Source organism: Barbatula barbatula, assembly GCF_947034865.1.
Source record: "Barbatula barbatula genome assembly, chromosome: 3".
NCBI lineage: Eukaryota > Metazoa > Chordata > Actinopteri > Cypriniformes > Nemacheilidae > Barbatula > Barbatula barbatula.
The window spans coordinates 30,603,566-30,627,344 of NC_136764.1; the positions used below are offsets into that span (position 1 = coordinate 30,603,566).

General features: G+C 41.5%; 3 protein-coding genes across 6 annotated transcripts in view; 2 read left to right on the forward strand and 1 right to left on the reverse strand.

Moving 5' to 3' along the window:
* The first annotated feature begins 5,138 nt into the window (after positions 1–5,138).
* Positions 5,139–7,214, forward strand: LOC306892431 (uncharacterized protein). Its single transcript, XM_079453549.1, has 3 exons — positions 5,139–5,478; positions 5,648–5,836; positions 5,929–7,214. Exons 1-3 carry the CDS (start codon positions 5,238–5,240, stop codon positions 6,597–6,599), a joined length of 1,101 nt encoding a protein of 366 aa, XP_079309675.1. The 5' UTR covers positions 5,139–5,237; the 3' UTR covers positions 6,600–7,214.
* A 120-nt stretch (positions 7,215–7,334) lies between these two features.
* LOC306892430 (uncharacterized protein) lies at positions 7,335–9,512 on the reverse strand. The gene is made up of 2 exons (XM_079453548.1): positions 9,105–9,512; positions 7,335–9,007 (listed from the first exon to the last, which is right to left on the reverse strand). Exons 1-2 carry the CDS (start codon positions 9,432–9,434, stop codon positions 7,469–7,471), a joined length of 1,869 nt encoding a protein of 622 aa, XP_079309674.1. The 5' UTR covers positions 9,435–9,512; the 3' UTR covers positions 7,335–7,468.
* A 1,180-nt stretch (positions 9,513–10,692) lies between these two features.
* The window catches only part of dnm3b (dynamin 3b), a 61,238-nt gene continuing 48,151 nt past the window's right edge, over positions 10,693–23,779 (forward strand). For 3 of the 4 annotated variants that reach the window (XR_013786413.1, XR_013786414.1, XM_079452418.1), the window contains exons 1-5: positions 10,724–10,912; positions 11,132–11,312; positions 12,706–12,779; positions 16,643–16,792; positions 16,995–17,198. Coding sequence is in view for 1 of the 4 variants with exons in the window: in XM_079452418.1 (XP_079308544.1) it covers positions 11,152–11,312; positions 12,706–12,779; positions 16,643–16,792; positions 16,995–17,198 (589 nt within the window). In the remaining 3 variants the exon portion in view is untranslated. Of the gene's footprint in view, positions 10,913–11,131; positions 11,313–12,705; positions 12,780–16,642; positions 16,793–16,994; positions 17,199–23,779 lie in introns of all 4 variants that reach the window. The other variant, XR_013786412.1, reaches the window with a different exon arrangement.

Genomic DNA, 23,779 nt, shown 5'->3' on the forward strand with positions numbered 1-23,779 from the left:
TTCACTCATGTTTGTGTGCTTTCCAACGCATCAACAACAATCACAATTTACTTCAAACTTCTCAAAGCATCACAACGAAACGTAGACATACACCAACTTCCAAAAAACATCGCGACGTTATTTTCCACAACAAACGCATTGAAAACAACCTATTTCAAACACCAGAGCTCTGGACAATAACCAACTAAAGCCAAACAACAAACAAAACAACCGCGCGATCATCCCCAATGGATAAACAACGTACCGAACACTAACAGCTCGCTCTCCAATACAGCACAGCCCGTTAATACATTAGTAAAAGCCCAACAGGCTTACCTATGCGGTAATTGTTTGCGTTCTTCTCTTCGGAGCTTTGTTGGACGTTTCTCTTTGGCGTTTTAGCTTCGCTTTCATCTCGATTGAGCAGAATCCTGTCATCCGTGACGCGATGTTCAATCTTTGCGATGTGTCCGTCAAGAAGTGAAGGGTCTTTGTTGACAAAATGTAGCGGCTATCCTACGTTGTTAAAAGGCCGCTGAGAGGCTGAAGCAGGAACTCCATGCATTTGCGACGCATATAATAAAGTATCCGTGAGGCAAACAGCTGTTAATAGTCCCATTTATTGCACAGACAGATATTTCTTCGAGTTTGACAGTTGTAAATAGGTGAATATGGTCAACAAAGAATACATCGTCCTGACTCACCCCCTCTCGCTACCAAACTAGGTGAACAGGTGACTAATATTACTATTCCCAGGTGATCCCGTGACCCTCCACCATGATCACGTGACATTTAACTCTTTCATGTCCCTTTCACAGGTCATGGGTCCTCCAACAGGATAATCACCCAAGAATGGATGAGAACAAAATATTGGACTATTCTGAATTGGCCTTCTATGAGTCCTGATCTGAACCCTATCAGCATCTATGGAATGAGCTGAAACTTGCAGTCTGGAAAAGGCACCCATCAAATCTGAGACAGCTGGAGCAGTTTGCTCAGGAAGAGTTGGCCAAACTACCTGTTAACAGGTGCAGAAGTCTCATTGAAAGCTACAGAAAACCTTTGCTTGCAATGATCACCTCTAAAGGTTGTGCAACAGTCACGGTCACTTCAGACGGTGATTCCAGACGACGACGTAAACACAAACGGGTAAGAACAAAGGTTTTAATCTTCCTTGGAAACAACTTAAACACAACTACAGCTAAATACAAAAAGAACTTAACAGAAGACATTAACAACCGACAATGAACAGAGCCAGCAGGGGATCTAAATAGTGTCCAGACAATGAGTGAAATGGGAAACAGGTGCGGTGAAATCAGCAATGGCAGATGTGCGTATAGTCCGGTGGTGAACGTGCAGGTCAAGCCCGTAGGCAGGGGGGTTCGGGTGGTTCGAACGAACCCCCCCTCACTGCCAAAGGTCCAGAATTTAAGTCGGTTTTTTTTCATGTGATTATTGTCATCATTGTTTTAATCAATGCTTGTGACCAATTTCTGGGTTGCTGTTTCAAATTAATATGTTTATTATTGTAGGACGCGTGTGTTTGCATGCGCAGACAGAGAGAGTTCTCGCAATACACTTTTCAAAGCAACGTGAAGAAGCATCGCCTCTGAATGATGCGGGGGGAGTGGTTATATATATATATATATATATATATGAATGTGGCCCGCCCACAGATTTGGACCGGCCCTCTGAACAATGACTTATAGTGTGCTCACACCAAACGCGAATAAACGGCCGTGAGCGAGCATTTTAATATTGGCTTTCAGACCCAAATTTCTCTAAGTTACTCACATAGCCTAATAATTTGTTAAATTCACAACGTACCATTGCGATAGAACTGACACGCGAACCATCGGAAAATGTCAAAGAGACGACAAAATGGCCAAGCGGTTGGGAAAGAGAAAGGTTCATTAATATGCATAAGAAAATGTTTTGAATTTGAGTAGAACTAAACTATTAACTATTATACCATTAAGAGGCATAATACATACATTTCAAATCATAATTAAATCTCCACAATAATTCAAGTAGTACCTCCGGTCCATGTCATATTCTGTTACAAACCGACCCGGCCCCCCATTAAAGACAGGGAGAATTATGTGGCCCTTGCAGAAAAAAGTTTGGGGACCCCTGTTCTACAGTATAATAGCCATATAAACGTAGCGTAATAACAATAATAAAACATAGCATAGAGGCATTGACAGAGAGTCAAGAAATGATGATGAGAAGAATTATTTTTAATATTTCAGTAAAGTTCATTAAATCTATTCTGTTGTTAGTGTGGTCTTTAAACTTAGGAACTGTGTATGGACTGACAAAAGTGTTACATGAGGAAGCAATTTGACAACAATGCAATAAATATTTTAGGTGCATCAAAAAGCGTGCTGGTTAAGATACCAGCAGACAAGATAATCCAGCACAAATTAGTGCATAAAAGGTCACCAAAATGAAGTATTTGAACCTCATAATTAAATACAAAAGGAGGAGAAAAAAGGCAAAAAGGTCCACTTTTTAAAAGAAGGACCTCCCCTTTTAATAGGCTGGCTACGGACCTGCAGGTAGAGAGTGTTACAGCAACAAAATATTAGGTCAGGGGTCCCATCATTCTTGTCAATGGAATTTTCATTTTATTATATTATTTAAAATATTACGTTGACTAAAAAATTAAAAGCAAAGTCTGATTTCTATTAAATATGGATTTAAAAATGGCCAATTACTTTTGTCAGTTATTTTGTCAAGGTATTTCAGAGAAAATTGTGAATTCTTCGTTTTTTTGTGGAGGGCTTCCAACAAATTTGAGCATGTCTGGATATTGTAAATAGCCACACCTTTTCTTATTACTGTCATCCTTCTTAATTGAATTATTATTATCTTTTTTTTGCTTACGTCATTTGGTGAAGCATTTTGTGGAGAGCTGGAGAGGAGCTTAATGTTTTTGATTAAATTAAATTCAATTTTATTTATATAGCGCTTTTCACAATTTGCATTGTTCCAAAGCAGCTTTACAGGGAAAAACAAAAAACACAAAAAAGGGTGACACACAGAACATGAATAGTTTAACTTTTTATAAAAAGACCTAGTAAATAATATCTAATGTCAGCATCTCCTGGTGGTTTATTTAGCATATTTTGCATTAAGTGAATGCTTGGCTGAAAAGATGCGTCTTTAGTCTAGATTTAAATTGGGCGAGTGTGTATGATCTTTGAATAATATCAGGAAGGTTATTCCAGAGTTTAGGTGCTACGTATGAGAAAGCTTGACCCCCTTTGGTGGATTTAGTTGTTCTAGATATTATCAAAAGTCCTGAGTTTTGAGATCTTAGAGAGCGTGATGGGTTGAAGTGTGATAGAAGCTCTGTTAGGTAGGTAGGGGTTAAACTCTTTAAGGCTTTATAAGTGATTTAAAGAACTTTAAAGTCAATACGATACTTAATGGGTAGCCAGTGAAGGGTTGATAACATTGGGGTTATGTGATGGTATTTTCTGGACCTGGTTAGAACTCTGGCAGCTGCGTTCTGAACTAACTGTAGTTTGTTTATTGATGATGCAGGACAAACACTAAGTAGTGCATTACAGTAGTCAAGTCTTGAGGTCATAAATGCATGAATAAGCTTCTCTGCGTCAGCAACACTTAGAATATTTTGTAACTTGGCCACATTTCTAAAGTGGAAAAAGGCTGTTTTTGTGACATTTGAGATGTGATTTCGAAATGACAGGTTGCTGTCTAATATAACGCCTAGATCTTTTACTGTATTTGTTGGGGTAACAGTACATCCTTCAACTTGCAGTTTATAATCAGAAATATTTGTTTTGCGTGTCTTTGGTCCGATAAGTAATATTTCTGTTTTATTCGAATTTAAAAGAAGGAAATTACAGGTCATCCAATGTTTTATATCTTCAATGCACTCTGCCAATTTGGATAGATTAAAGGTTAACCCTTTCTCTTCTCTCAACAGTGGTCTGGCTTTTGTTGGAACTAGTAACTTTGTATTAGCACCTATTGTACTATTGCTCTCAGGGGCGCAACTACTCAGTGTTAGGGGGGTATGCAGAAACAGTTTTTGCGCCCCCCCTAAATAAAAAAGTGTGCCGGACATCATCATGTATGGGCTTGAAATAATAAAGGTTTATTTTAAAAGTATATCAGACAGCTACTGTAAACCCACCATAATTATATGGTATATGGACACAAATATATAAAAATGTATTCATAGAAATTTCTCTGCCATTTCTTTCTTTTTGCCGTATCTAAAACGTACCGATTCGTACCGAAACGTGACACAAGTGTAACGTATCGAACCGAACCCTGAATTTTGTGAACCATTACACCCCTACCTTTTCCATATTAATAATATTAAGAAATTAATCTGTTGGTATCAAGTATGAAGTTGGTATCAAGCTCCCTCTACACTTCCACCTAATATTAGACCTACCTAACTTTGCTGTTAAATATAGCAGCCTAAATTCGATTTTTCAATCAGCCTAGGGATGGCATCAGATAAGACAACTATTATGCAGTAAGGTTGTGCTGCTGTTGAAATTACATGAACATTTGGGATTTTAAAAAGTACAAATATGACACACACACACACATACATATAGAAAAATAATTACAGGGTCACATCTCTCTCTGTTTAAAGATCTGTGCTGATATATATACATACATACATACACATATAGCACAGATCTTTATGTGGCCCTTGCAGCTTCCATGTCACCCAGCAGATGTAAAGTAGCCTGTATGTCTGACAGCACAGCTGAGCTAACATGAAGCTAGTGGTAAAATAAAATCCATGATAAACCAGCCTTATTGCATAAGGAATGTTTTCCAGCTTCTAGTCATTTATTGTGCATGCTACCTTATATTTACCAGTTCTTATTTTACTTTAATAAAATTGAGATATGTCATGCATGGCATTGGTAGAATAGGGTTTAACCAAATATAAATGTAGATATCAGCAGCAACATTATTTTGCATTAAATTAGCAAACACTTGCCAGTCAATATTTATATGTGCAAGCCTCCAAGTTTGGTAGCAAATCTATTCATGAATCCGACGGTCGGTTGCTCAGCAAGCTCGCTAGCTACCGTTAGTCTGTTAACATGAATTTTGTATTTGCAAGAATAGGGCTTGGGCGTCGTGACGTCATACTTGGCGTGGCGGCCATGTTGATGGCCTCCTTTACTGCTCTGCGCACTGTTTATAAACGTACTCCCACTCAGTCTTGTGATTAATTTAGTGTTATTATTTCAACCATGGTAAACCGGTGCTGTATTGTAGGGTGTAACAACGCCACACATAATCGCCATGGGAAAAAGATCGAAAATGGATTAACTTTCCACCGTTTTCCTGCTTGGAGGCGCAACCACGGAGACCAAGTATCCGAGATAACAAAGAGTCGTCGGCTCGCTTGGATCACGGCTGTAAGACGACCAAACATAACCTTCCACAGTATCCCGATGTCGATGAGAGTGTGTTCCGTGCATTTTCATTCTGGTAAATTAAAGATGGTGTACGATTTTCTATTTATACATTGTTTCTTTCCTTCAACTGCGACACCACATACATACACATGAATGCGCGTGCTCGCACACAAACATAACATTATGGTTCTATACGTTTTAACACTTCTGCTATGGGATGATCATTTTGATTGTGTTACCAGGAAAACCAGCAAATGAAATGTACAACTCGCATCCGGATTGGGCACCATCACAAAACCTGGGCCACACTGACATGAAGGCCACAAAGACTGCACGCTATGAGAGACAGGAAACGAGAAAACGGCAAAGGACCGACAGTAACGTTACACCTGTGATGGATGAGACCGTTATTGATGACCTTGTTCCACCAGGTAAGCCTTACAGAGCCAGCAGATCTTATATTGTTTTTGTTGCAGCTGCATGTGGGAGATTTAGCTAAAAAATATCCTTATCTGATCCACAGTGGAGACACCAACACCAGTAGAGGATGGAGCTGACCAGAGACTGCTGACCGAATGTGACTTCTGTCAGCATCGGCGCGATGAAATCGACCGACTGCTGGAAGAGAACAGGGCCCTGAAATGTGAGCTTGGCCAGAGAAAAATGGATGAACATTTCCTGAAGGATGACAATGTGAAAGTGAAGTACTACACTGGACTTCCACACCTTGAAGTTGTCATGGGTGTTCTAGCCTGTGTTGGACCGTACGTGACACCGAGTAGTAAAGTACTGTCACCTTTTCAGATGCTTTTCCTGACTCTCATGCGCCTTAGACTAAATTTACCAATACAACACATTGCCCAACTCTTTTGTGTAGACAGAAAAACTGTTTCCAAAACCTTCAGTAACGTAATTAATGCTTTGCATGCGCGCACCAGCCCTTTGATTAACTGGCCAGGGCGAGATGCGTTGCATGCAACTATGCCCCATCAGTTTGTGGAGGCCTTTGGGAAGCGTGTTGCCGTTATTCTTGACTGTTTCGAAATATTCATACAGAGACCATCAAATCTTAAAGCTCAAGCTCAGTCATATTCCCACTACAAACACAACACAACTATGAAGTACCTTATTGGTATTACACCACAGGGCTCAATTTCATTCATTTCCAAGGGATGGGGGGGGGCGCGTCAGTGATAAGCACATAACAGATAACTGTGGGATTCTGGACAAACTATTACCTGGGGATTTGGTGTTGGCTGATCGCGGATTTGACATACAGGACAGTGTGGGACTTATGTGTGCCGAAGTAAAGATCCCCTCTTTCACAAAAGGACGCTGTCAGCTGGATGCAAGAGATGTGGAGAGCACAAGGAAAATTGCCCACCTCCGGATTCATGTGGAAAGGGTGATTGGAACCGTCCGCAACAAGTACACTATTTTGTCAGCTAAAGTGCCGATTCATATGTTGTTGCCATGCAAGGATGAAGACATGACATTCCTGGATAAGATTGTGTCTGTATGTTGTGTTCTGACAAACATGAGCCCTAGTGTTGTGCTGAAATAAATGTGCATTCAACACAGCCATAAGTGTCTGTTGCATCCATACCCAATCTTCACAGTAAACATACTTAAATACTTAAATGTCTTATAAACAAGAAGCAATAACAGTATGATGTGCAAAAGCAAGAAGTGTCACACAATCAGATGTTTTTCAGTGTTTATTTGCAAGTAGTGCAACCTGAGAACACAGAATGGTGCAGTGCAGTTGGAATGCTTCAAGGTAAAAGGTTACAAATAAAAAATGGACACAGAAAATGGAGTGCAATTTCTTATATAACAATAATAAAAAAAAATATATAAATTCTTTCAATACTATAAATAAATAGGTATCTATAAAATAACAACAATAGATACAAATAAAAATGGAGGTAGTGCAATTTCTTATGTAATAATAACAAATATACGTCTCTTATCATTTCTTTTCATGCTATAAATAGGTATCTATAAAATATATAATATATGTATATATAATATACAATACATGTCTTTGGACAGCTGTGTGACTACAGACATGCATCACAAAACCAGGAGTCATCTGCTGCAGTGGTTGCATCAAGTCCAACACAGGAAAGGTGGAACCACTGCGTCGCACAGTTCTTGTTGTCACACGCAACCATGTCATCCAGTTCCTCAGGCCCTTGGCACACGCACCATATATTCTCTTTATTTTCTGTGGTCCTCTTCCTCGCTCTCTTTTGCCCTCTTACTTGTGGGACTGTTACAGTGTTGTGAGATTTAACAGCCATAACTCTTGAGGGCTGTGGTGTAGAGGCATCTTGTGTGTAGTGGCGGCAAATGAGCTCAGGGAGGGAAACCTTCAGGAAAAATTCCTGTGCCTTCTGCAGACATGAATCCCAGAACCTGACATCTGGCATGACTCGGACAACAACAAGATCTTTCTGTGTCCACACCACAAACTCACAGTATTTGGACTCAGTCACAAAGATCTGTGTCTGCACCTGTGTGTAGTATTTGTGGCCTTGTTTAATTTGAAATGTGTTGTCCACAAGTTGGAGACAGAAGTCCCTGTCACCATCACAAGCCTCCTGGACAGTGGTATTCTTGTGCTTTGCTGGACACTTTATTTCCAGGCAGCCTTTCCCACAGCAGATACAGTGAAGTAATCCATCGGGTGAAGCGCCTACTTGTGGAAACCCAGGGTTGATGCAGAATCCAGACAGCTCAATTTTCAGGTCAGTGTGGTGTGGTGCTTGTTTGGCCTGATAAGCACTCCTTGCAGTCTCCTCATGCTCAATTCCCCATCTTGTGTCTTGTGTATTCAACAGTGCTGTTGGGTAGCACAATTTTCTCACCGTGGACACAGCTGGCTTCTCAATGTTGCAAACAACAACTGCATGCATAGCTGAGGCGGTTACTCTCCCTGCCCGTACTCCATACCAGGCAGATGACTTATGCTGCTGCTTTGTGTGTGTGCTGATGATGTCGGCTTGTTCCTTTGTCACAGCTGCAATGTCTTTCACTGTCTCAATGTGCTGGAGAAGGACAGAAAGTGGAGCATGATCAAACTGTGGGTCACGCAGACAGTCTTGCAGGGGTTTTGGCATCACAGCTGGCTGGACAGGGTCAGCATAGTCGTGATAGAAGGTGTCCATTGTCGACATACAAACTGCACTATGTTTATGGAGAACAGGGAGCAGTGACGACAAGTCGTCCAATGTGGCTTGGGGCGTGTGTCTGCTGGCTCGCGTCCGTAGGCCAGGCATGGGACTGTTGTCATTGATGACTCTGTCCAGAGCAATCCTCTGAGCTTTAGCAGAAGTAAAGTCCATCTTGTGGGCGACCTCTCCGTGGACTTTGTTAATTCCAGATGGTATTTTCCAGTAAGCAGGCACATCTGTCACGGTCTTTTTTCCGTGGATACGGACTGCTGCCTCAATCTTAAACAGTAGAGCCCCAACATGTGTACATGACTCTGCAATGCCAGCCATGCATGTACAGTGTGCACAGCAAACCTGGCCATCATTGGCAATGATGACCCATGGCTTCAGAGGAGTCTCATTGATGCGTTGAGAGTGCAAGACCTGAGGAGACAAATGAACATACATTATGCATTAGTTCATTAATAATAAAGTTATAGCAGCTTACAGATTACTAGCAGCTAGTAGGAGCGCAGCTTACCGTTGTCCGGATTACTGTGTTCCCACTGTTTGCCGGCTTTATGATCTGCAGCTCCTGAACCCATCCATTTGTGAACTGCACATGAGACTCCAATGACTTATAGCTTCGGAACTGTTCTGACGTGTAGGCGCTCACACCACAAACAAGGTAGCCGAAGATATCTGTTATGCTAAACAGCGGCAGCAAGTCGTCGTCGGTGCTCCACTCTTTATTGTGAATTTCATATGGATCCAAACCGTTAATAGTTCCGATTTTGTCCAAATACCGGTGCCTGGCTTCACTATTTAACGTATCCCGGTAATTTCCACATCCTTTTCGGGATTTTAACATATTTTTTCTTTCTTTTCTTTCTCCCAACTCTGCTTCTCTTCGTTCGACTTACTGTATGTTTACATTCGCGAGGCCATCAACATGGCCGCCACGCCAAGTATGACGTCACGACGCCCAAGCCCTATTGACGTCACATTTTGAATCCTACCTGTTGCCTTTCACCATCCACGTATTTAGCTGCTGTCGCATCCCTTGACAGGCCATCTCCTTTTTCCATCTTTCTTTTTCTATTTTTAGCCCCCGACAGCTTTTTTGGTTTATCCATCTTTTTCAAATTCAAATTTCAACGACGACTCACCAACGTTACTGCGTCCTTAACGTAACTCACGGCGCCCCGCCCACTCGCGATATTACCCTTCTATGTCTAAATAAATTATATGATGGAATCTTATGAGGGCACCGGTGCCGCCTAGCCTGTTAGTCCTCTTAAATGTATATAACTTTTTATATATACAATAACTTATATAAATTTTAGAAAAATGTATATAACTTTTATTATTTCACATTTATTAAACCATCGCGTTGGGCGTTGGCGCCCCCCATGGTGCGGCGCCCCTATGCGCCGCATATAGCGCATACCCACTTTTTGCGCCACTGATTGCTCTTGTATGACATAATCGCTTATTGCTCCCCAAACTCTTTGTAAGTCGCTCTGGATAAAAGCGTCTGCTAAATGACTTAATGTCAATGTAAAATAAGTGGATGTGGCTCGCAATTTCCTCTGCAAATTGATTGAATGTGTAAAAACATCTGTTGCATTGATTTTGAAATGAAACTAAAATTGAAATGGTTTCATTTACTCATGAAACAACTGAGAAGAGCCACTTTATTATAGTTATTAATTAGACATTAAGCCAATCAATGTAGTTTCAGAATTCCGTTATTAATGGAGTTTCAGTTAGATTCGACACGTTTTGACAATATTGACAGGTTTCTCAGATTGATGCTGTAGTGGTTAAAATCTGATTGACCGCGGGAATGTTTTTGACAGCTAAATAAAGCCACTTTGAAGTTAAATCTCTCGTATATGTCCGAAAAAACGAAATTGGTCGTGGTCGACGTGAGACTCCTCGTACTTAGCAGTTGGGGGATTTAATGACCATGTGAGTCCTACTACAGCGAAGGCTTGCCTCATGAATACGTATTACGTTGCCCATTCTCGCTAACCGATTGGTGAAACTGCACGACGTGTGTACGTGAGCGCAGATCAGATGGCCAATCAGCGAGGCCTATAGAGTTAAAGTCCCAGCTCATGAATGCTAATGAGATGTCGTGACTGGACGTCGCTCGCGAGCTGAGGGTTTACCATAGTAAAGCAGAGCAGGTAAATCTCCGCTCGAGCAAGGGAAGAGCGTGTCAATCATCGACTGAGAAGGAGAGATTCATGCTTATTTGGACAGAAAGACGTGTATGCCACTGCTCGGCTTTATTCAGCACTCATAAGACATCTGACATCGGGATCTGAGGCTGTTATCGCGGTAAGTCTTCAGGAATCGTGTGTGTGTTTATAGAGGCCGCGGGCCAGGACGATGGCGTACAATCAATACATCATCCCCAGCTCGCGCAAACAAGTGTATGTTGTCATAAATGCTTCTTTAAAAAGCACACAGACGCGCTTAAATGCGATCATTAGTGCGCGAGTGATGCGCACGAGCCGTTGCCCTTGATCGTCACTGCTGCAGTGTTTGTGTCCTCAGCATCAGCACCCATCGTCATCATGGGTAACAGAGGCATGGAGGATCTCATCCCGCTGGTGAACCGGCTCCAGGACGCCTTCAGCTCCATCGGACAGAGCTGTAACCTCGACCTGCCGCAGATCGCTGTGGTGGGCGGACAGAGCGCCGGCAAAAGCTCCGTGCTCGAGAACTTCGTGGGCAAGTGAGTCGACATCGCTCCATCCATCCATTCAAATGATCCATTACATGAGATGATATAAAAATCTACAGTTGTTAGATATTTGCAATGAGCGACATTCCATCCATCCATCCATTCATGCTCTACACTGTGATGAACAGTAAACATAAGAAGACCGATTAACTGATTGATTTGTTTATCATTATACACACACACATGGTTTATTTTAAAGAGTGAGTATCTGGCATGTATAAGTGTTGTTTATTGGCCGTAATATAATAATAATTGTAACTTTTTGAAACATATACGGACTCAATCGGAAGAAACATTTAGCCCAATATTCATTTTGAATTTAAATATCACTGGGGAAAAAGTGATGACAGAATTTAGATTTTTTTAAATGACCTGAAAGGCCCCTGGAGATAAAATAGGTAAATATGTCAATGCACCATTGTGTACATCATTGTGTTAATGATAACAAATAAACTACATTGCTCAAATAATATTCTCTTCACAATCGTTCCTGTGGCTCAGTGGTTAGAGCACGAACACAGAAGAGCTTAATTTCTGGCTGAACATTATCCTGCTTATCACACGGCTGCATTTCTCCTAAGTCTAATATGAATGATGAAATATTGATCCCAAGTATATCCCAAGATTGATTTTTAACCTTTTTAACCTATATGATATTTTTAACCTGTTTACTTTTTAAGGCAAGGCACAATTTGATCTGATCATTTGTCATGAAATTAAGATCTCTGATATTATTTACATAGATACCAAACCTGAGTGGGTAATTCCTAAAGAGCGGGCAGCAGTTGGCATAAATAAAATGTTATCATTTTGACCCATACAATGGATATTGCTACAATTATCCCTGTGCAACGTATGACTGGTTTTGTGGTCCAGGGTCACATATGTTATTAAAAAGTCCTATTTAGATTTAAAGCCACAATTTGTAACTTTTTAGATATACTTTTTTATTGAGTAAATACATAAAAAGCTCAGTTTTCAGCATGATTGCCTTATATTACCACAAGTCCCAACAGTTATTTTAAGATTATAGTTTGCGTGATTGGCTAAATTAAGCAGCAAATTATAATATTATTAATAATTTAAAACGCTTTTTTTTCATTTATTCAGAACAATAGCAGCAAATATACGGTGGCTAGAACACAGATGGCAATAAAGAGGCCAATCTTACAGACTCCCACTTTAATTTAAAACTGCACCTGTCAAAATGACTCGCAGTAGCTGGATGGCCGTGCATTATTATTTTTGAGTGGTCTTTAGTGGGAATAACAGACCTTGGAATGTGGCCAATCACAATCAAGTATTCCAGAGCGCTGTGTAAAGAGCAGAGATATTGAATTGAAAGGAGGGTGTTATGAATAATAATTGGTTAGTGTTCTTTCAGGGATTTTCTGCCTCGTGGCTCTGGAATTGTCACCCGCAGACCTCTTGTTCTTCAGCTCATCAATTCCAACACAGGTGAAGTATTGTACACACAAACACATACACACACCTGTCTGTCTTTCTATCTCCCAGTCTTCCCAGTTAACACGTTTACGTTGTGAGGATGAATTTGGACCGGACCATATTCGTCATGACAACGTAACAATGGGTGTAGTTGGGATGTGGTGGTTATCTAATAACACTTTGATTCAATTTAATTTATTGTCATTACACACATACAAGTACAGTGCAACGAAATGTATTTTTAGAAGAAGAAAAAGCATAACATGGGGAAGGTCAGGAGAAAAACATGTACACAATACACCATAGACAAGACTTGCAACAGGGATAAGTAATCCAGTTCCGACAAGCAGCCATCTGATCCTGCTGCCATGGTGGCGGCGTATACAGACCCGCTTGTCAGGCTGGCGGGTCAAAGCGACGGAGGCGATGGATCTGGGAATGGTTGACCGCCCTCGATTGCGGCCTATGTTTGTGTGTGTGTGCGATAGTCTGTGTGATAGTCTATGCAGGTGTTTCAGTAGAATGGGGGAGGGACGCAAGAGCGTCTCTCCGTACTGCTCCACTCCGGGTTGAATTCCAGCACCAGCCTTGGCCAAGGCTGATACGGGGGAGTCGAAAAAGATAAGATTGATTGTTTAGTCTTGGGGCGAGCAACCTCATTACAGTTCCACGGCTACTCTCTTTGTCCAATTTGGTCTCCAAGAATATCAATTTTCCCTTGCAAAGTCGTGAGCTTCTCCGTGATAGAATCCATGTTGCGGTTAATAGTCTCATTTCCAGAGCCGACCGCTCTTCCCACGACTTCCATCATAACGGGCAGCCTTGTGAGACTTTTGAGAGCTGTTACCGTTTTCTTAATTTCTCGATAACACACGGCACAGCCTAATCCAATCAGCATAATACCTGTTATCATGGTTCCGAATAGGTAGATATCTTCAATGTCCTCCACGGAAAGAGGAGCCAGACACACGATCCGCCATCTCTCCCACGCGTCCATCGTGTAGCCAGCTGCGAACGTTCCGTCAGGGCAGACAGGTTCCCCCGAACCCAAGCTTCTCGTCGAGAAGATCGTGTCAATAGCATTGAGAGACCAGTTGATCAGATCCATAATTTCAGTTGTAGAGCAGTGCAGAGAGAATCTCTCAATAGATGATACGAGACAAGACACGAGATCAGCAGGAAAAAAAAGGGAAGGACGGGAGCAAGAAAAATGCGACTGCCTCTGTTGACAGAGCGAAGAGACTTCCTAACACTTCCTTTGAGTGCTTCCTAACGACCAAAAGGGCATGTTGTTAAAGAGCTAGTTCACCCAAAACTTCGGTCATCATTTACTTACCTTCCAGTTGTTCCAAATCTGTATAAATGTCTCTGTTCTGAGGAACACAGAGAAAGATATTTGGGGAAATGCTCCAGGCAGATCTTGCCCCCATTCAGTCCCATAGTAGGAAATACTACAATTCTAGTAAAAAGTGCCCCAGAACTGTATGCTGTCCTACATTCTTCAAAATATCTTCTTGTGTTCAACAGAACAAAAAATTATGAATTATGTAAGAAGTTCCATAAAAGGAAGGAAACTAACTTTTAATTAATAAAAATCAAACGTAAATAACCACAACATAAAATCCAGGCCTGGTCCTTTCTCACTGATGGTACAGTTGCTCGTCCTCTTATATGCTCCACAATCTTCTCCGTGATACGAGACCGGTGCCGGCCTCACATCCCTGCTCTTGTCCCACCTACCTCGCTACAAAGTAATTTTTCCTACTATGGGAGTAGGGGGACAAAATCTGTCTGGTTATAACCATAATTCCAAATATCTTTCTATGTGTTCATCAGAACAAAGACATTTAAACAGATTTAATTGGAAGGTGAGTAAATGATGACGGCATTTACATTTTGGGGTAAAGTATCCTTTTAACATTATAACAGATTTGACTCTGATCATTAATTTCTCTTATAATAACATAATAATAATGACCAGATACATTAATAAAATGACATGTACCAATGTTCATTTTATCTGGAGACCAGTAAATCATGTCGCTAAAACATTCCCCGTGGGGTTAATTAACAACATTATTTGAGGATGTGGTCACAATGTTTGTGAAAATAACACAATGTGAAATAACAGAGAACTTTACCAAGTCGTCCTCAGATCATGGTCACAAAGTAATGTCAGATGAAGACTAACTGGAGTCGTCTTCAGGACGTACTGTATTTGTTGGGTTTCTGTCTGTCAGTTCTGTCTTAACTTGTTATATAAACACCATGTACTGTGTTTGACCTTTTTTGTGTTTTCGGTTTCTTATTTTCCCCTGTAAAGCTGCTTTGGAACAATGCACACTGTGAAAAGCGCTTTATAAATAAAATTGAATTCAATTGAAGTACTTCCCCATTTTGAAGTGCGCTTCAATCTTTAAGTGGATGAGGGAAGTATTTATTAACAAACCCTGAGTCTACTTCATTTGCAGCTCTATAGTCCACAGTTTAACTTGATTGTGATGTCATGGGAGATCTGTCACAAAATGTCTTTGGACAGAACCCAGATGCAGGCAGACGAAGGTATAACAAAAAACTTTATTAAATCAAACACCCGCAATGGGGAAAAACAAGAACAAAAACACACTAGCCAACAAACACTAGAAACAAACACTTTCCACGAGGGGAAAAAACAAGGTCTATATAAAAGAGAAATAATAAGTCTACAAACTGGAACAGGAACAACATGTAATCCAACGACAAGACATCCGTGTTACGCATGAACAGTAGACAATAGATAAAGACAATGCACCAACACTGAACAGAGAGAAACTGAGACCATATAAAGGGAGACACTAACGAGGAGTGATTACATGGGGAGAGTGGTGACAGCTGATGGGAATGAAACCCTAACGAGGTGAATTACAAAACAGACGATGGGAATGAAACCCTAATGAAATTACAGGAGATAGGAGGGTGGGGCTGAGAGACATAACAGGAAGACACGTGGCATAATGTAAATAAGTTGCAAATATGCAAATTGCTAATTTAGACTGGTTATTTATTGTGGCCTGAAAAGTTCATTGGAAAGGATAAAAAGCTTAATTTGATTTAAAAACATTTCTGTTTGGTTGAATAAAAGTACTGTTTAATATAACTTAATCATTGTCATTTTCATCAAATTTTTCATCAAATCATACAGATATTTGTATAAGCTATTGGAGAAAAATTAAATTACACATTCAAAACATCAATATTATAAACTTTGACTGTCAACACAGGCTAAGCTAGCTACGCCATAAGTAAGTATTATACCATTAATTCTGAACATTATTAATGTATTATACAATATTATGCGATTCATTCACAAAATAATTAATATAATATACACTGCACTTAAGCATGATCTTGTTAGGACTCTGTCCTTCCTGTCTCGAGCTTTCTAGCTCCCTGGGCAGAGTCATGACATTGCCACGTCTTTCGGGTTTCTGTTGTGTTATGTGTGGAGACATGTGGCTTTTTGTTGTTACTTACTGCGTTCAATTGTGGTTCACTGAGCTTTGAATGATTCACTGATTAATTTGGCGAGAGACTGAGGCGGCACGCAATGTGAGGACTACAAGGGACTACAAAAAATGACAGGACAGAAAGTTACATAAAAGTCAACAACACACGGTGCATACACAGACTGGATCATTGTAAACCGCTTGGAGACACAGAAAATCGAAATGGTGTTAAAGGTGTTAATCGAAATGAAAACCCATTTTTAGTTGAAGACTTTTTTTAAATACTTAATGTTATAAAGAACATGAAATCAGATTTTCAGATTGATACATGAATAGGATTGACCTACTTTGCTAAATGTTTGTGTTTTCTGTGTGATGTTGAATGTATAGAGTTTGCAGAGTTTCTGCACTGCAAAGGAAAGAAGTTCACCGATTTTGATGAAGTCCGCCAAGAGATTGAAGCCGAGACAGACCGGGTCACTGGGGCAAACAAGGGCATTTCTCCCATTCCCATCAATCTGAGGGTGTCTTCACCTCACGGTACTGATGACAAACACATGATTTATTCCATATTGCCGAATTGTTTGTAATGGTTTTGTAATTCTATCTAATGCATACATTGTAAAAGATTATACTGCATAACCTGTCAGCTGTCACAGACATACTACTGCTGGTCTGAAAGATTCCAGCAATATTTCTAGGTTGTTGTTCATCATGCTGTTGCTTGTTTGTTGTTGAGCAGTGCTAAATTTGACGCTCATTGACCTGCCGGGCATCACTAAAGTTCCGGTGGGAGATCAGCCGGCAGACATCGAGCAGCAGATCCGTGATATGATCATGCAGTTCATATCTCGAGAGAGCTGTCTGATTCTGGCCGTCACCCCCGCTAACACTGACCTGGCCAACTCTGATGCTCTGAAAATGGCCAAAGACATCGACCCGCAGGGTAAGTCGCATCAAACTTATTATACAATCTCCCTTCTTGACTCTCGATGGCCAGCCTGTGGGACTTTCTTTTCATTTGGAGGAGCCTCTGGGGATCTTTCACCAAACCTAGGGTATGGCAACATTTCCTCTGGCCATACAACAATGACATTCCAAAGTAACAGAACCATAAATTATACCACATCATATCTAAACAAAACGTGTACAAGAATCCAAGAAACTGAAAGAATGCTTGAACATGCTCAGAGACCTATGGATAACAAACCCTATACCTCATATTGTTTAAAATGAGCTTTTAAAGCTCTTAATTTCTGCAGCAAATGGCGACTCCAACAAAATATCAACTAAACCATTTGCCATTATGTGTGTGACAGTCGCATGAAACCCACAGCCAGATGTTGTCATAACAACCACCAACGACCCTAACCCTAACCCAACAACGTTAATCGGGTAAAAGTCCAAAATATAGGCCAAACATTAAAGGAAATTAATAGCAAACAGGATGAACAGAAAACATGTCTTACCTTGTCGCAGTGTAGTTTATTGCATAAGTAGCAGCGAGTAAGATGCATTGCAAAATCTGTGACATCCTAATGAAATCACAGGTAAACCAAAAAGACGCGTGGATGTTTAGAGCAATGAACTGCGACTGCACAACCCTGGCACATGGAGTACATTTATAATTATTCACAGATTCACAAATATTATTCATCTTGCAATATTTATTTATCTGGCTTGGGCAGGTGAGATAGTCATGTGACTGTTAAAATAAATAATAATAATTGCCGATTTATTGGCATATGTCTACAATAAAGACCTCCTCACTACCCCTTTGTCATGATTCTGCCTCTTTTTGTTATGCTTTGTCTTTTTCTTGGTCTAGTGGCAGGATCATGACAGGGCCACATGTTTAGTGTAGAGAAATACATGATATTGTTTGTTTTTGACATGCCATGCACTCTGGTCTCGTCTTTGTCCCCGCCCCCTCTTTATTCGTTTAGCTTCCCGCCTGTGTTTCATTTCTGTAGCAGCCCGGTCGAAATGATAAAGGATGTAGCAATTGCACTGATATTGTACGATTTCCTTTATTTGTTAATATTCCTTGTAAGCTTCACAACAACGTAAGAGCTAGAACAGATGAATAAACAATATTGACATATAGCAAAATTACGAAATTAATATTAACATTTATCGTACACAACGTAAAATTACTCTTAAATCAAGCAAATACTATACAACAATAACAGAGGCAATACAGGCTAAATTATGAGCAACCAACTAGGTGCTAACCAACTAAAATAAAACATCAAACCATGACTAGATGCCTAAATTCAATATTGAATAATTAAACTCTGTGAAGCCGTGAGCGCGTGGTTCCGTGTCTCCTTCTTTCTGCATGTAATTCCGTGTAAATCCTGTACCATGCGCGAACGATCAGTCGCATTTCCGGCAAGCCGCATTTTTTCAGAATAAAGGTCTCTAGGCATAATAACTTAAATTGGGCAACATAACATTCCAAAATATAGAATTACGATAAAAAATATCAGAATAATTTTTATTGTGTCAAATTTAAAAACTAATGAAATAACTGAAAGTTATTTACACTCCCACGAAATTATAAGCAACTATGACTACTAACTTTAAGTCAAAACATTTTTTAATAAACACTTGAACTGCTTAACTTAAAGCATATTGTGGCAGGGCGGGCGTGGCCTAGCGAAGTCTAAAGGGAGAGAGACAGGAAACCTGCGGGAAATAAGTACGTAAAAGGCTGATTGGAAACACCTGTCTCTTGTTACAGTGTTTGGCGACAAGAGTATAAAAGCCAGCACGAGGGGAGGATCGAGAGAGAGAGTTTGGCTGAGCACTAGAGGACGCAGAGAAAGTGGATATTGGGGAAAACCGAAAAAGGAAACCTTATGTGCCAGGAGCCCACAGTTAAATATTGTTTACTTTTACTTTATTAGATTAGATTCAGATTAGATTCAACTTTATTGTCATTACACATATATAAGTACATTGTAACGAAATGTAGTTTAGGTCTAACCAGAAGTGCAGTTAGCAAGTGCAGGATATACAGTTAGAATAAATACAGAATACAATATGAGAGAATATAATACAGTGGGCATGGACTATAAAAATATTTTGCAGTAGGAATGTTCTATGAAAATATGACAGTAGGTATATACTATGAACAATATATACAGATGGCTATATACTATGAACATTAATGTACAGGTGGATATGAACAGATAATAATTTAGACTAAAATAGTGCAAGTGACTTAGGTATGCATAAATTATTGACATTGGCTATTAAAGTTGCAGTGCAATAGGTGAGTTAATGCAGTTATTAAAGTTACGGTGGAGTATAAGTGTTAATGCAGTTAATAGGTTGCAGTCCAGAAGATGAGTAAATGCAGGTAATAGAGTTACCGTGCAGTAGATTAGTTAATGCAGTTATTGAGGTTACAGTGCAATAGATGAGTAGATGCAGTTAATAGAATTACAGTGCAGTAGATAAGTTAGTGCAGTTATGGAAGTGGTCCATTAGTGCAAATGAGCATTCAGTTAAATATTCCTGGTGTGCAAGTGAGCAGTATAGAGCGCAAATGTGAGATGCTGTGTGTATGTAAACAGTCCGTTAGAGCAGATAACATGAAGTACTGGTGTGTACAGTTCAGTCATGCATGCAGACCTGTAGTGCAATGTAAACAATGTTGTAGCAGCATTGGAGTTAAAGGTATGAGAGGTAGTGGAATCAGTGGGGGGCAGAGTTCAATAATGAAACAGCTCTGCGAGAAAAGCTGTTTCTTAGTCTGCTGGTTCTTGTCCGGAGGCAGCGGAAGCGCCTGCCGGAAGGCAGGAGAGTAAACAGTCTATGAGCGGGGTGAGAGGAGTCCTTGAGAATGCTGCGAGCTCGACTCAGACAGAGTTTCTTCTGGATGTCCTCAATAGGAGAAAGTGTAGTCCCTGTGATGCGCTGGGCTGTTTTCACCACCCGCTGCAGTGCCTTTTGCTCAGCAACAGAACAGTTCCCGTACCAGACTGTGACACAGTTGGTCAAGATGCTCTCTATCGTGCAGCGATAGAAGTTCACCAGGATAGTTGAAGACAGTTGGTTCTTCTTCAGTGTCCTCAGAAAGAAGAGACGCTGGTGAGCCTTCTTGACCAGGCATGAGGTGTTGGTGGTCCAGGACAGGTCCTCCGAAATGTGAGTCCCCAGGAACTTAAAACTGGAAACACGTTCAACAGCCATCCCATTAATGTGGATGGGGTCGTGTGAGCCTCCTTTCGCCTTCCTGAAGTCCACGATGATCTCCTTTGTCTTGGAGGTGTTAAAGAGCAGGTTGTTGTCTGAGCACCATGTGGCCAGGTGCCGGACCTCATCCCTGTATGCAGTCTCGTCGTTGTTGCTGATGAGACCAATCACTGTTGTATCGTCTGCAAACTTGATGGAGTTAGACCCGTTCACAGGCCTACAGTCGAGTGTGAAAAGGGAGTAAAGAAAGGGGCTTAGTACGCAGCCCTGTGGTACACCAGTGTTGAGGGTGGTGGTGGTGGAGCAGATGGGGCCTAACCTAACAAGCTGAGGCCTGTTTGTCAGGAAGTCCATAATCCAGTTGCAGGTAGGGTTGTTGATGCCTAGGTTTCCAAGTGTGACGATTAGCTTGGAAGGGATGACGGTATTGAAAGCAGCACGGAAGTCTACGAACAGCATACGTGCATAAGTGTCCTTATTGTCCAGATGTGTGAGCACGGAGTGCAGCACCATGGACACTGCATCATCGGGGCTCCTATTGTTGCGATAGGCAAATTGGTATGGGTCCAGTGTGGGTGGTAGAGAGTCCTTTAGGTGTGCCAGGACCAGCCGCTCAAAGCACTTAATGACAATGGGTGTGAGTGCTACAGGGCGGTAGTCGTTTAGGCACGTCGGGTTAGAATTGTTTGGAATGGGCACAATGGAGGTGAATTTAAAACATGCTGAAACCACTGCTTGGGCGAGGGACATGTTGAAGATGTCCGTGAAGACCCCAGCGAGCTGCTCTGAACATGCCCGGAGTACGCGACCAGGGATGCCATCTGGGCCAGCATCCTTGCGCGCGTTGATCCGACTTAGTGCATTGTGAACATCAGTGGCGTTAAGTGTGATGATTGGGTGGTCAGCAGAGGCTGTGAGCTTGGTAGCTGTTTCATTGTTGGCTCTCTCAAAGCGAGCATAAAAGTCATTAAGCTCGTTCAGGAAGACGGCATATGTGGCTATGGGGGTGGAGTGGTTGGGTTTGTAATCACTGATGGCCTGGATGCCCTGCCACATGCGTCGAGGGTCAGAATAGGAAAAATGCTCCTCTAGCTTCAGCTTATAGCAGTGCTTGGCCTTTTTGATGCCCCTCTTCAGATTTGCCCTAGAAATACTATAGGCCTGTGCATCATCCGATCGGAAGGCAGTGTTACGTGCTTTCAACAGGAGGCGCACTTCCTTGTTCATCCATGGCTTCTGATAAGGGTACGTGGTGATCTGCTTCTGGGTCGTGACACTATCAATGGTGGAATTTATGTAGTCCAATACAGAGGAGGTGTAACTGTTGATGTCCATGTGAGAGCCACTGGTGGCCTGAGAAGCAAACAGACTCCAGTCTGTGTAGAGAAACCTTTCCTGGAGTGAAAAGTCTGCCCCCGCAGGCCACACCTTGATGGTCTTCACTGATGGCTTCACATGATTAATGAGATTAATGTACTTGGGGGTGAGGAACGAGGAAAGAAAGGTGATCAGATTGCCCCAAGTGGGGGTCTCGGTGTAAGCTTCAGCCATGTTTGTGTAGACATGATCCAAAGTTTTGTTTCCTCTTGTGTGGCAGGAAACATGCTGATGAAATTTAGGGAGCACTGTCTTTAAGTTTTTAGTGATTAAAATCTCCCGCAACAATAAATGCAGCCTCCGGGTGAGCAGTCTGTTGTTTACTGATGGCTGCATGAAGTTCTTTCATAGCAAGCTTGGCATCAGCATCCGGTGGAATATAAGCTGCCGTTATAATGGTGGAAGTGAATTCCCATGGCAGATAAAACGGTCTACATTTAACCATGAGAAACTCAAGGTTAGCCGAGCAGTGTCTCCCGACAATAACAGAGTTTGTGCACCAAGTTTTGTTGATGTAAATGCACAATCCACCTCCTCTTGTCTTACCGGATTCCTCTGCCGTTCTATCCGCCCGGTGTGTGTTGTAGCCCGCTAACTCAATAGCGCTGTCCGGTATACCGCTGTGTAGCAATGTTTCCGTGAAGATTATGACATTGCAGTTCAAAGTCTTTTGCTTTTGGTGATGCGGAGTCTAAGCATCGGATGTTCTGACGATCTCAGGGACGAGTTGAATGTTGCTGATACAACTTCCGGACATGCGTAAACTGATATCCAAAAGCTCCTGCCGGGTGTACGATGTAAATGCACAACTGTTCTGGATGAACAGACCCGAGATGAGCAAGAAATACACTATATAAATGCTAAAACTGGAGAGACGCTGAGCCTCGCGATGTTCACGCGCCGCCATCTTGGTCTAAGTCATTTGTTGCTTGAATAAAATAAGAATCCTCTCAGCTGGTTAGTGATGTTAGACAAGTACTCTCTCCGCCAACGACTCCAGAACTTTTCTGCCAAGTACTGGACATGGTGCCATCTCTTGCGGGCATACAGGTCTTCTTTTATGAATTTGTGCAGGTTTTAAAGTGAGCAGGTGATTTGGAGTCAATGGTACAGGGCTATAAGGATTGTTTAAATTGTCCACTGTGAGTGGTCGGCTGTTTATAATTGCCATGACTTCATAGAAAAAGGTACGCAGAGAAGAGTCGTCCAATATTGCAGGGGATAAGGATAGGGTGGCGTCAAGGATACTTCTCACAATCCTAATTTGTCTCTCCCAAACGCCTCTGCCTTCAACGCACCCATGCAAGTCAAGCCGAAGTCACACTGATTTTCTTGCAAGAAGGTTTGGATTCTGTTGGTGTCTATCTCCTTCAAGGTCCTTGCAAGCTCGTTCTTGGCTCCAACAAAGTTAGTACCTCGGTCACAATTTATCTGACACACTGTTCCTCTGATGGCAATGAAACAGCGTAGGCCGTTAATAAAGGCATCCGTGGACATATCATCCAGCCCCTCAATGTGGATGGCTCTACAGTTGAAACAGGTGAAAAGAAGTCCATACCATGAAGACAAGCTTGTGAGACGATCAGACAGACTGGGCCAACCTACTGCTTGAGTATTCAGGGATTTTGCTTTCTGGACTTCTGGGTCTCCAATTGGCAGTTGTGTATCAACGTCTGCAGAGGGAGGTAAATGCCTCCCCCATAATATATCAGATCAAGTAAACCAGTTAGAGTTTACAAGATTGTTGACACTCAGGCCTCGTGAAGCAGGGTCGGCTGGATTTTCTTCCGAGGAAATATATCGCCATTGATGGGGAGTCGTACTGCGATGGATTCTCTTAACTCGGTTTGCAACAAATGTGCGGAAGTCAGGGGTTCATTGCTAATGTACCCCAATACCACCTTGGATTCCATCCAGAAATATGCCTCGGCATGTGCAAGATCC

Coding starts and splice junctions, on each gene's coding strand:
- LOC306892431 (XM_079453549.1), top strand. CDS start 5,238: ATGGTAAACCGGTGCTGTATTGTAGGGTGTAACAACGCCACACATAAT. Junction 5,479..5,647: donor TTCCGTGCATTTTCATTCTG/GTAAATTAAAGA, acceptor TTGTGTTACCAG/GAAAACCAGCAAATGAAATG. Junction 5,837..5,928: donor TGATGACCTTGTTCCACCAG/GTAAGCCTTACA, acceptor TCTGATCCACAG/TGGAGACACCAACACCAGTA.
- LOC306892430 (XM_079453548.1), bottom strand. CDS start 9,434: ATGTTAAAATCCCGAAAAGGATGTGGAAATTACCGGGATACGTTAAAT. Junction 9,008..9,104: donor ACACAGTAATCCGGACAACG/GTAAGCTGCGCT, acceptor TTGTCTCCTCAG/GTCTTGCACTCTCAACGCAT.